Source organism: Carassius carassius, chromosome 14, assembly GCF_963082965.1.
Source record: "Carassius carassius chromosome 14, fCarCar2.1, whole genome shotgun sequence".
NCBI classification, from domain to species: Eukaryota; Metazoa; Chordata; class Actinopteri; order Cypriniformes; family Cyprinidae; genus Carassius; species Carassius carassius.
This window is the reverse complement of record NC_081768.1, coordinates 21,554,444-21,567,461: the sequence shown is the minus strand read 5'-3', so window position 1 is coordinate 21,567,461 and position 13,018 is coordinate 21,554,444. Positions and strand designations below refer to the sequence as shown.

The following is a 13,018-nucleotide window of genomic DNA, read 5'->3' as shown; positions in this document are numbered from 1 at the left end:
TTGCATAAAAAGCTCATAAAATAAAAATAAAATAACACTTAATTTTAACATTTATATTCCTTATGCAGTATGATGCAATGCATGCGGGAAACTAGAAATCTCATTCAGTTTATCTTAAAGTAATGTGTTGCTGGGGTATTCTTGGTTGTTGCTAGTTGCTTATTTAAAATTCTGGTCACTACATGCGACTTATTTCTATTGTTTCACCCATTCTGTGGTCCACCAATCAGCCTAAAAAGGTATAATTTCTTTGAACATCAATAGTAATCATAATTATGGTAATTTTGCTCTCTGAAATATGAGCAGATTAATTCAGTTCTATGGTAAGTGTCATACCGACAACCTAGGAATACATTTGTGTTGTTTATATGTTGACTTTCTGCTCTAGCATCCAGCGTCTTCTCAAATCAATGCTGCGTTTCCCACTGAGAGGGTAATTGGAAGACAGTGTCCAGTAGGTGTCATTTCCCATGGAGTCAGGTGGTGAATTATTCACCAGTCCACACGGTAAACAGTGTGCTCGCTCAAGAGACTGAGTGTGCATCTGTGCATTCCAATCAGATGGGTCACACCAAAGACTTTTTTATCCCTTGAGCTGTACAGTATCTTACAGCTTGATCATTTACATAATTAAAGCATTGGCATTGAATTGAGGGATTTGTGTTTGTGTGGGCAGTTTGGTTGAATGATAATATTTGTGTTGTGATGTTTGGTATGTGCTCATGAATATGGAAATCTGTCAGTTGTGCCTAACTGAGATAAATGGAATATTTGTCGTTCATTGCTGTTGTTTTTCAAGGCTGTTTACTCTGTCTGATGAGAATGGAAGTGGAATATAACATCTTAATTTTCAATGTAATCTTGTAGCCAATTGAACCACACGTCTTTGGTTATGAATAATGCTGAGCTTGTCGTGGTTTTGATTGGACAGTGGGTAGGTTGTTAAACTACAGTGGTGTTTGTTTGTAATTTGATGCTTGTGTTGTCTTTGCTTCTCTGCTGTACTGCTGATTGACATCACTTGAGAACTCAGGAGTGTTCTATATAGGGTGGCCATAAGCGCCGTTCATACTGGACACATCCTGGTCAGGGTTTTAACCTGTTAACCTGACCCCCCATTATGGGACTCACAGCTGAAGTGCTCTGACTAACTTATAATACATAAGTTACATTGTAACAAGTATGTTACAAACATACTTTTGGTGTCTTTGGAAAGAAGACCCTTTGGGCTTTACTTTTTAATCCACCAGATTTGATAATGCTAAAAAAATTTAAAAGTTATAGACACTGAAGTGCCTTGAATTTTTTTTTACCACACTTAAATATTTTTTAATTTGATATAAAAATACATGAAATCAGTCCTGGAGCAATCTAGAAAAGTAATGGGTTGAAAGTCACATGTCTCATGAGTTTCTATTTCAAATCTGAATAAGATATCATGGAAAATGAGACTTCTAAAAATATTTTTATGAGAATATGTCTACACCCCCCACCCCCCAAATATAAGAAAATATATTTACCAACTGTATTGAAGGCTTCTACAAACTATTTAGTCAGTAAACATACCACTGCATAATTTTTTTTCAATTATAAAACACTAGACAGAAACTTAGCATCATATAAGTGATTTATTTGAGCACTAGAAAAATTAAATAAGAATAATTTGAGTAAGAAAAATAATAATAATAATAAAAAAATAACTTTGTATGCCAATTACAGAAAATCCTGAGATTGCTAGAAATGCAGCATTTACAATGAATTATGATGCAAATAAGTGCTGATGTGCTGATGGCCACTTATACAGATGGTAATAACACAAATGTGCCGAAGTAAATAATCCACTCTCTTTATTCATATAGACGCGTTCACTTTGATAGCCGTGACCATTCAGTAATAGCGAGCTGATTCGGGCTGATTTGCACTCAAACAGATGGTAATCATGTAGATACATTCACATTCAACATAAAACACACTCTCACATATATAAAAACTGTTGAAAAATAAAACACACAAAGAAAAAGGCGATTGCTATGAGTTCCGCCTCCATCAGCTGACAGGGGCGTCAGAGCGCGTCATGAGCCAGCGCCAAAATTCAAATAAACTATCTTTCGCCTATCTTTCATTCATTCTTTTTTCCGGTGGATCGCCTCATTCTGTTTGTGACACTGTATGCTGCAAAACCATGCCGTTTTTTTACTACCAAGACGCAGTTTCCAACCGTGACTTATTCCATAACGAACGCAAACAGTTCTGTCGCTGAAGAACTGAAACGTAAACAAAGGAATTATGATCCATATTACAACGTTATTGCTTCGTTGGACCAAACGTGCTTAATGTGATGTTGTTCAGTGGACCCTTACCTTTCTAACTAAACCGGGATTTAAAGCTGTGGATGTGTTTATGACTCGTTATTACGACGGATCTGGTATGTACAGTGTTTCCATTGTTCATGTTTTTATGTGTACTACTTACACAAATGTAGCAAATACAGTCTTTATAATGAGTGTATATTATATTTATAGTGTGTATATTTATATTTAAGTTCTGATAACTTATACTGTCATATGCTCAAAGGGGGTCTCGCCCAGGCTGTAATTAAATGTAGAACAACCACTGGCAATAGGTGGAAAAAAACTGTTAATTTTAATGCACAATCAATTATCCACCCCTAAACATTATGTAAAATCATGACATTAAACACTTTGTGCCAAAGTTTAATAGGTATAAGAATTTGTTTAAATCATGATAATGAGGAAACCAAATTCAGATTTTGGAGTAGTTTTTAAATATTTGTGTTTTAAAGCTTTGAAGGGGGTAAGCTCATTCATCATATCTCCATGTTACTTTCAACAGTTTTTTTTCTTTGCCTCAATATCTGCCACTAATATGAGGAGACTCATCTGCAGGCCAGCTACATCACCTGTCAGCTAAATTATTCATGGGATCTGTTAAAGTGCTCTTTTGAAGGGGCTTGTCAAGAGGCAGAGAGAAGTCAAAATGCCCTAATTAGAATTCAGTTGAACCAGCACTGAGAAACAATGTGAACTTGATTGAAAATGTGTATATGAAATTTTCACATGAAAGTGCACAGTGAGAAAAGCACAATGATATGGTTAGAAAATGCTATGTAGTTTTAGTTCTGTAAAGTGGATTATCCTATGTAAACCATCACATGAATGTGTGTGTGTGAGTATGTAATTGTGAGTCATATTTCATGTCATGACTGTACTGGGCCATGTGAGAAGCCTTGAATCCAGATTCATCCTTTACTCTGTCTGTAAACACCAGTTTCATGATGTAACTCAAAACGGCACACAGCATGGCAAGCGCCGTGCTATATTTAAAACAATAGATCTTTAAAAATATAAAAATACATTATAATGCAAATTCATAAAATGCTATTTTTTCAGGGGCATTAGGCAGTTAGAAATGTCAGGGTGATACAACCGTCCTGATATATTGAAGAAAAAAAATCTTTATAAAAAGAAATTAAAAACTTATTCAATAGTTTTTATTATTTCTTTAAGGTTATATTACACAGCCTCTCTTTTTAAAGACTAATAAGAACTTCAGATCATTTCACCTAATGACAAGAATGTGTATATATATATATATATATATATATATATATATACAGGGTTTAAACTGGGCCGGGGCCGTCCGGGGCTGAGCCCTGCCACATATACTCCAAGGCTCGACATTAACGCCAGACAAGTAAAGGCCCGATATACTTCAAACGAAATCGTTTCGGCAGTTCGAAACAGCTGACCAAAGCTAATTTTCTGGGGAGTTTGTTTCAGCTCCTAAACACCTTTGAGTTTCTATTGGTCCGTGACGGTTACTCAGTCAGTGGGTGTGTTCTGAAACTCCAACTTCTTTGACATGCAATTTTTTTTTCTTTTCTTTTTTTGGTTCGTTTCTCATTCACTGGAGGTCAGGCAAGAGAGAACAATATCTCCGGCCTAGCCACTAGCAACATGAATACACTGGAGTGTTGAATAGCTGAGCTGCACAGATATATCTGCACCTGTGCAATCACTCGTGATCACGATCACTTTAAAGATTCAGAGAAAGCATTAATTCCTAGAAAGAAATAGCAACGAAGCTTGGTGTTGACAGGTGGCAGTTATTTTGTGTTGCAAACATGATACTTGACTCTGAACTGCTGCTTAACATTATTCTTTTGTCTATAATATTCTGACCATTGGTGCCCATCTCACACCTAGATTGCCTACACTTCTTCATTTAACCGTTGTGTTTAGGGGATACATGCGAGCGTCGTGAGTCATGTTTACATTAATCTACACCCCGCCTCCAGCAGCGCAGGGGTGTCAAAATGTTCAGAAACAGTATACCGTTGCTCAGCCTTTTCGAACTTTTTTTTCCCTCCAAACGAAGAACTAAAACTAACTTTGTTTTAAGTATATCGGGGCCTTAACATGATTAAAACATCAGTAACCAAAAAAAAACATTGTAAACACCAAAATGCACGTATTATTCTAATTTGATTGCATTTAGAGTAAGTGGCAAATTGTAAGAAAATACAATAATATTAGGTCACTTACATTTTAGGCGGAAACACAGCGCATCTCACAGCAACCAGCCAATTCATTACTGATTGAGTCCGTGTTTTGAATGAGTTGGTTGAGTCAAAGTTTCATTAGCCCATGCATAAACATCTGATGAATCTGCCGTTTGAACAAATCATTTGAATGAATGACTTAATGACTCAATCATTAAATTCTCAATACTGGCACCTACTGGCATTTTAATTTCATTGGAAAGTATCATTTCCACTATCATTTCTTGCTTGTTTATTCAAAAATATTTTAAATAATCTCATAATATTATTTAATGCCGTTGTATTTTTTTAGTGTAAATGATTTAATTTGATAACATATAGATAATCACATTATTATAATTGAATTTATAGATAAAATGTACGAATTAGAAATGAAAGTTATTAATGAGATTAGTGGGAAAATGCCATCTATAAAGGTAAAAAATGCCCTTGGATTAGGGATTTCAACGATTAATCGATGATCAATTAATCGTCGATATGAGATGCAATCGATTAAAGCTGTTGATGGTCGGTTACCCGATTTAATGTTGGGCTGCGAGCGGCTCGTGCGCAGAACACGTGCGAGAGGATGTGAGTAACGGTGCCAGTATATAAATGCATCATCATTCATCCACAATGTACAAATTAAGCTTTTAATGTGATTAAAATAGTAACAACACAAAAGTTCTTCAACATGGAAAGCGACAGAAATGTAGTAACTAAGTCATTTCATCAGATAATTGTTTCATATTGTTCACTTTGCAGGGCTGCAGAACACAGGACAAGAAGGCTATCCTACAACTTGTTAATTTGTTCCTACGACTTATTCATTTGTGGCAACTGTCCTTGGTTTGTTGTTCCCTAAATAACCCATGATTTAACTGAAATAAGGGAACAAATTAATAAATCAAACAAATTCTTAATTCATGAAATCTTTAATTTCTCTTCACCACAGTAAGAGATGCAAAAACAGTGATTAAAATTGAAAGATAATAAAAGAAACCTCCGAAATTAGAGGGTTAGACTGTGAAGACTTAGGAAAGGAAACAATGCATAAATGTTATTGAATTTGTGGAAATTCATGACCAACCAGCAAACCAGAACAAAGCCCCATAAATGAAGGCTATAGGCACAAACGACATCCAGAGGCATGGTTGCGATCTAACATGTTCCAGTTAACCTACAGTATTATTCCTCTAATAAACAAAGTTTTTTTATACCACACTTGTCATAATCAGAGCTTATAATTTGTAAATAAATAATTGTTGGATTCAAAACAGCAATTAATAGGCGCTGTGACCGACACAGACATTACGGTTTCCCGGAGCATTCACTGATGTCACTAAACGGTGATGCCATCATTCACAAGTTTCTGCCTGGACTCTCAAGCCCTGGGACAAAATGAGATGCTTTAAGGAAAATGTATAGCCTATATAAGTAATAGGCCTAACATAAAAATAACAATTTGTTTTCATAATTTTTTTTAAATCTGCGAAATATATCTGACTTAAATAATTAAGATAACGGATTTAAAACAGAAGTGTGGCGGCACTCCATAAACAAGTTCACGGAAAGAAAAGGATGACAACGTGCATTTTGTTTGTTTGCTTTATTTTACAAGAGCACAAATCTTCTATATTTATTTTGAGCGTGCACAAATGAAAATGAATGAAAAATTTAAATTAAATGTTTTTATGTCTCAGCTGTTTTGATTTGTGTTGGAGCCTGGTGCACACGTATTCCAGCAATTCAAACTTAAATCGATGTCTGTTCATTATCAAAATAAAATAGTCAACTAAAGATTTCAAATGTTACACTAGTCAGTTTAAATAGACCGTAGTATACTGGTTCACTCTGCTGTTATGCCAAGGACATTTTTGCTCATATGACGAGGATCTTTTCCATCTATATGCAAATGCGTGTAAAGTACAAGCCCAGTTTACATTATAAATAATAGTTTAACATTCAAATACATTGTGAATATGGAAACATTTGGATTTGAAACAATGAAATGAGACATGAGCAATAACCTCAAAAATAAATCTAGCCAAAGCCGCGCTTGCTCGTCCTCGCCTGCACGCATTCACTGTCACGATCTAATGAACTAGATGCCGGATTTTTAAAAACAAATAGGCCTACCAGAATACAAAAATTCAAAATCGGACATTTTCCAGAACAGAATCCAGCAGGATCAAATTAATGTGAGCAACAGTGTGTTTTGCTGCGCAGCATAGCCACACGCGCGCCACAGTTATGTTTGGGATAATTTTATTTTAAATGCCATAATGTCAGTTGAAAACATTGCAATTGTGTTTTAAAATTTTGCAGCATTAAGGTTAACGTTTAATCGATTAATTGATCATTAATTTAACCCTCTCGAGTCGATTAACGCGGATATGCGTTTTGAGTCATTTTCTCCTGATAACCCCGAAAAGAACTTAAATTACACTTTCAGTTTTGATCGTACAGATAAGAGCAATACATCAATCGAATCTGTAAAGGGTCTACTTTTTTTTGGATAGAGACATAATAACAACAAAACTTTGTGCACTTATAAAATAAAGATAACAAACAAGGTGTGCTGTCTGCAGCCTTTGTCTGCGCTGATCTTCTTTTACAAACACGTCATTTAAATGAACTGTAACTCTGTGAATACTCAACGAAAATACATGAGAGAGATCATGGAAATGATCGGAATTTGGCATCCCTACCTTGGATAAAATATAAAAAACACACAGATTTATGTCACAGCTGATAAAAAAAAGTGATGAGAATATTGCTTCAGAATAAATCATGTTTGCAAAAATCAAAACACACACACACACATATATATATATGATATAAGTGGTGGGCTGTTATCGGCGTTAACGTGCTGCGTTAACGTGAGACTCTTATCGGGCGCTAAAAAAATATCGCCTATAATCTTTTCTCAAAGTTGGGATGGGAGCTGGGTCTATACTAGATGAGCTATGATGACTTTCACCTTGATATTTTAGCGCGGATGTATACCTAGCCGAATCTGTAGGGGGCGAGAATGAGTCTTTAAACCTGTGTGTATGCCTACTGTGAAATTAGCACATCAAACGTGATGTGCTAAAATAGATGCAGCTGAAGCCGCCGGGTTTGCTTCAGGGAAATTAATTTTTTTAAAGAAGCTTCCCAATGGAAACCTCGACAAGACTCACGCCTGTTTCACACATACTCCGACTGCAGTGCGTATGCAGTCCGTGTGCGTTTCGTATGTGGTGCAGAAGCAGCACGGACTCATACTCATTGTGCTTTCACAAAGGGTGCGTCTGCAATCGGCTACTCTGTACGTGAACGACCGCTGCACTGCTGGAACGCACTGACGGACCACAACCGCGTGAACATTGGAATCCATTAACATGGGTGCGTAAAAAAATAGGAAACGCATACGCACTGCAGACGGATTATGTGTGAAACAGGCGTAAGGTTGTTTGCACCTTGTGCAATGTGGAATTTGTTTACAGCTTTCTCAAGCAGTTTGTGATGCATTTTGGAAACAGGAGATGAGCCCCTGGTCTAATGCACCACCTGGCTTGAGAAACCCGTTCTCAAAGACTTAACGTTACATTTAGTCATTATTTTATTTGGGTAGCACACATATTCTGAATGCCTTCGGCAGAATTCAAATGAGCCATTTTAATCTAGATTAATCTAGATTAATTTCAAGATCACAGTGAGATTAATCTATATTTAAAAAATTAATCTATGCCCACCACTATATATATATATATATATATATATATATATATATATATATATATATATATATATATATATATATATATATATATATATATATATAAGCTTGATTACCATAGAGCCCCCCCCCCCACATAACAAATCCCAATTTAACCCCTGTATATGTGTGTGTGTGTGTGTATATATATATATATATATATATATATATATATATATATATATATATATATATATATATATATATATATATATATATATATATATATGTTTTTCTAAGAACTTGGCAAGTGTGGTGAAAAAGTTGGCCTATTGTTGGATTATAAATCCTCCATATCCCAGAATCCCTCTCCCATTGATATGATTGTATGTATTTGTGAATCATTTGTTCCTCCAGTGCTGTAATTGCAGTAATGGATTTGCAGTGAGCTCGTGCGAAAGACGCGCGCAGTGCTGGCACCGATGTTTCCAGATGAATAACTGGGTCAGATTAAAGACGATGCCTCTTATCGTCTCAGTTCATCAGGAGTGCTCAAATGCACAGCCATAGTAAAAACTCAGTGTCAGAAACAAATTAGTGTTTTGTGGTTTTATTTAGGGCTGTAGCTGAATTCTGTGAATTCGTCCATTCAAATGGCCTTCTCTCAAAACAAGTGATTTTTCTATTATTTATGGTACATTTCTTGTTTCATGTGTGACGATCTTTAGTGTTAATGTCACAAACCTGCTGTAAGGACTCTGGATGAGGTCAGTGTGAACACACCCACAGAATAAGCACACTATGCCCTCTTGTGGAAGACAGCAACTATGAAGTCAAGTGGGAGACATCCAATATCAAAACTGCATTAACATGCTCTACCAGCATCTGAAGCAGCTGATTTTTCGTAATCAAAAGCAGCTCTTCTAAATGATGTTGGAGTGTCTAGTATCTCTTGCAGTGGAGGAGGAGTGATGCTTTCTACGGTCTCTGCTTATCTTGAGCCGCACAGCTCCTCTTCCTCCAGCTGCTACTCAATGGAACTCGCTATCACCCAAACAAAGAGCTCCAATTAAAAATGCATCAAGGTGTTTTCTCACTAGACAATGTGGGATATCAATCCAAATGCAGGCTGCATGAAAATAATCAGCCTCTGGTCATCAATAATGGATGCAGTGATTCGGCTTCTACGAGAGGTTTTGTATTCGCTTTGACAGGATAATGTTAAACTAAGCCAACTGCTTTATGAACTTCAAAAGAAGGCCTGTGTAAAGCAGTATGAGTATTGTTGGTGGTCACAGAGACAGAATGGCTCACCCACTGCTTTAGGTCCATGTTCAATCTGTATCAGAGCTGAAGACTACATCCTGTTAACAAATGTTATAGCTCCTTACAGGGACCTGGAGTTTTTTTTTTTTTGAGATTACAAACATGACACTTTTTGAGCATTTTGCAAGATCAGATGAGCCCACTGACTTTTTTAAAGTATGTATTAAATTTTAAATATTACATTTATAAAATTCGATTTATAAAATATATAATTTTGTACATCCGTAATAGTAAAATCTAAGACACAAAACTGTGCACTGCACAGCATCCATACAGAAAAACTACTAATATTAATTTCTGTCTTCATGTGTAAGGATGGCACTTAATAAATTGTTGCGTAATGTTTTAATAAAAATTTGTCATTAATATCATATCCTTTTGCGAACTTGTTGTCCATTGAAATTAATACTAAATAACAGGAAAGATTTAGGGTTACCTTTTTTGTAAAAGTTTTAGATTTCACTTTTGGGAGCTAAAGTCATAGCCATTATGTAATGACAGCTAAGTTAAGAAAAAAATATATATTATTTGTTTTTGATATGGGAAAAACTATAATGGATGGCATTAGTGATTTGAACAACAAATTTACAAAAGTACACAATGAATTATTGTGCCTAATAATACTGAAAAAAGCGAATTGCTCAAGCAGATCTATTCTGTGTGTAGAATTACTTTTCAAATGGACCCCTGCCTTTGACCTCGTGAGGTGAGCCAGTATAGTTCTCCACTGTTGGATACACAAACAGCCTGTCTGGCAGCTGTAGTTTCCAGTCTTTAGTGTTTGAGATGCCCACTCTCCGGCCAATAGCCCTTTCAACCTTAAGGGTCAAGAAACTCCAATCACCTTATACCACACAAAAAGAGACTTTTCCATTCACCTCGAAACTCAACCTAGGCCAGTGACAGGACTTGTTCCATTTCCAGGTTTAGAGTGCCTAGAGTGTTCTTTCACATGCTTTTCAGGACAGGTTTGATCATTAGTGCTTTATTTAAACGGTAAGACTGTGTTTATTGGTAATGTAGTCAGTAAAATTGCTAGCCTGTCATCAGGTGCCTGATTTTAGAAAACCGTTGCTATCTTAAAAATAATGACTCATTATTGATAAAAAAATATATATTTTTTATCAGCCAATTTCATGAAGTGCTCTCATTGTGAAGATGTAAACAGGAGCAATGTTATGCTGTTGGTTTTGTGCAGTGATATAGTGAATGTTTCAAGTCATATCTGTCAAATTTTATCACTCTTGGATTACTCTATTGACTAGTCAGAAACCAGAACAGAAACTATCCATTTTATAATAAGATTTTAGCTAAATTCAGTGAAGCAGTAAACTTTTTATATTGTTCATGCTTATTGTGAACACTTCTGTTCATTATTGTCAGTATGGAAGCTGGTAGACTATAGTGTGGATTAGGGATCTGAAACAAGAAGTTGTTTGAGAAGCGACCTCATTTAGTAGACTCTATAAGAAACAGCAGTATAAATCTCATCATATTGCATTTTTTGCTCCTCTTTTTGCTGTGCAGGGATTTTAAAACTAATATGGTAGTCTGCCAAAAATCTACTTACTGGAAAAGACAGGCAAGGGTGCTTCACATCTCTGCTCTTTAATCACAAGTGTTGTGCGTTTGCATTTTCTTTAGTCTGCAGTTCAGATGCTGTATATCAGACATGAGTATGTGTGTCGCAGCCCATTTTCATAAATGTCACTGTTGAAGTTTGAAGTCATTTTTTAAACGACGAAGAACACAAGTCTGCTATTCGAATAAACTAAAAGCTCTTATATATACTTTAGTATTTTTAATGGTCATAGTTGGACGCATCGCAAATTCTTTTGTAGATACATCACCACAAGTTCAAGTGAGCTACAAGACTTTTTATTAGACGTTATAGTGGGACTGACAGGAGATTATAGGGAAAAGAGGGCAATAATGGAACTGGGACACATTGCAGGCCGGGCTCAAACCTGTGTAACCCATATGAGCAAGTGAACATGCCTGGAGCATATGCTCTATAACTGCACACTAAATGTGATGTGTAATGTGCATTTAAACAGTCTAAATTGTTACTAAATATGTTTCCACAGTCAGCTTCCCACTGACATTTTCACTGGAGATAACAGTGAATGTTAACTATGGTTTTTATAAAAGCAGCTATATTGTTGTATAAATAGTACAGGCATGGTTTTGTTAGGGAGGTAATGCAGTGATTGAAGTCGTCTAATTTATTTTTGTGCATGACACATTTTCTCCTGGGTAATGTATTTTTTTTTTCTTCATGTTTCGCTCTTTCCCGCCGGTTTGGAAAACTGTGTGATTGACACTGGTCAGCACACTTGCTGGGTGTATATGCATTTGTACTACTCCACCTCGCACCATAACATAGCAGCCATTTGATAGCAGTTGTCTCACTTTCACCTGATGTGGGGATAGTGTGTATCTCACATGCGGCATCCCAGAAAAGATCAAATGATTTGACCTCAGGAGCTTTGTGCTCCACGCACCCCTCTCCTGTGCTCTACTGAGTCGTGGCTACTAGTGCAGGGGCTTCCAATTATTCAGTATCAACTGTAATTGCTAGCCTGTTTTTCACAGACATATACACATGTTTTCAAGTAAAAACATATACTGCTGTTTAAGGAGTATGTAATAATGAGGAGGAGGAGTCTGTTAATAATAAGAAATGTTTATTGAGCAACCAATATCATTTCTGAAGGATCATTGCTTCACAGGCATGTTTGAATGTTCATATGCACCCACAATGTCCATAAACAGTGATTAGATTGACAGCCCACTAGGTTTGGAAACACAGTCTGATTTGGTGAGATCACTTAAAGTTTTATAACATTTCCTGTTTATTATGTCTCATCTGCACATGTAGCATAGGTGGAGATGAGTTGTGCTCATTGTTGAACAGCTCCAGGATTAAACTGTTCTCTGTAAGTGGTACTGTTCTCAGTGGACCTTCACTAATGATATCCTTTCCCCTTTCTCTCTTTTCTTTCTCTCCCCCCTCCAGGTGGTGTTGGTCTTTGCACTCAGCATCGGAGCTCTGGGAATATACTTCATAGATTCTTCGGAGTGAGTACTATTCTGATTCAACAAATCTGGTCTGAATTATTTATTCTCACATGAGTCAAAGGTCAGATGTTAAATAATGAGATATTTGAAACAAGTAATTTCCTTTGCCTCATTTCACTATAAAGACACTTTCTATAAATGGCACAAAATAGAGATAATTATATTAGGGATAATAGGGTCAAAATTGAGAAAATGACAAGAAATGTGAAATCTTCTATTTTGTACTTATGTGAAGTTTGAAATTTATTCTTATTACTAAAATGTGCTACTTTTAAGACAATAAAATCCATTTTGAGATTGTTTCTTTCTAGGAGTAAATATTTAATGAACATAAAAGTGTAAAATAA

The 13,018-nt window shown here is 35.9% G+C and overlaps 1 protein-coding gene across 19 annotated transcripts in view; it reads left to right on the top strand.

Moving 5' to 3' along the window:
- The window catches only part of LOC132157327 (calcium-activated potassium channel subunit alpha-1a), a 218,110-nt gene that overhangs the window by 109,223 nt on the left and 95,869 nt on the right, over positions 1 to 13,018 (top strand). For all 19 annotated transcript variants that reach the window (XM_059566632.1, XM_059566630.1, XM_059566620.1 and 16 more), the window contains exon 3: positions 12,610 to 12,671. In XM_059566632.1, coding sequence (XP_059422615.1) covers positions 12,610 to 12,671 — 62 coding nt within the window. The remainder of the gene's footprint in view (positions 1 to 12,609; positions 12,672 to 13,018) is intronic.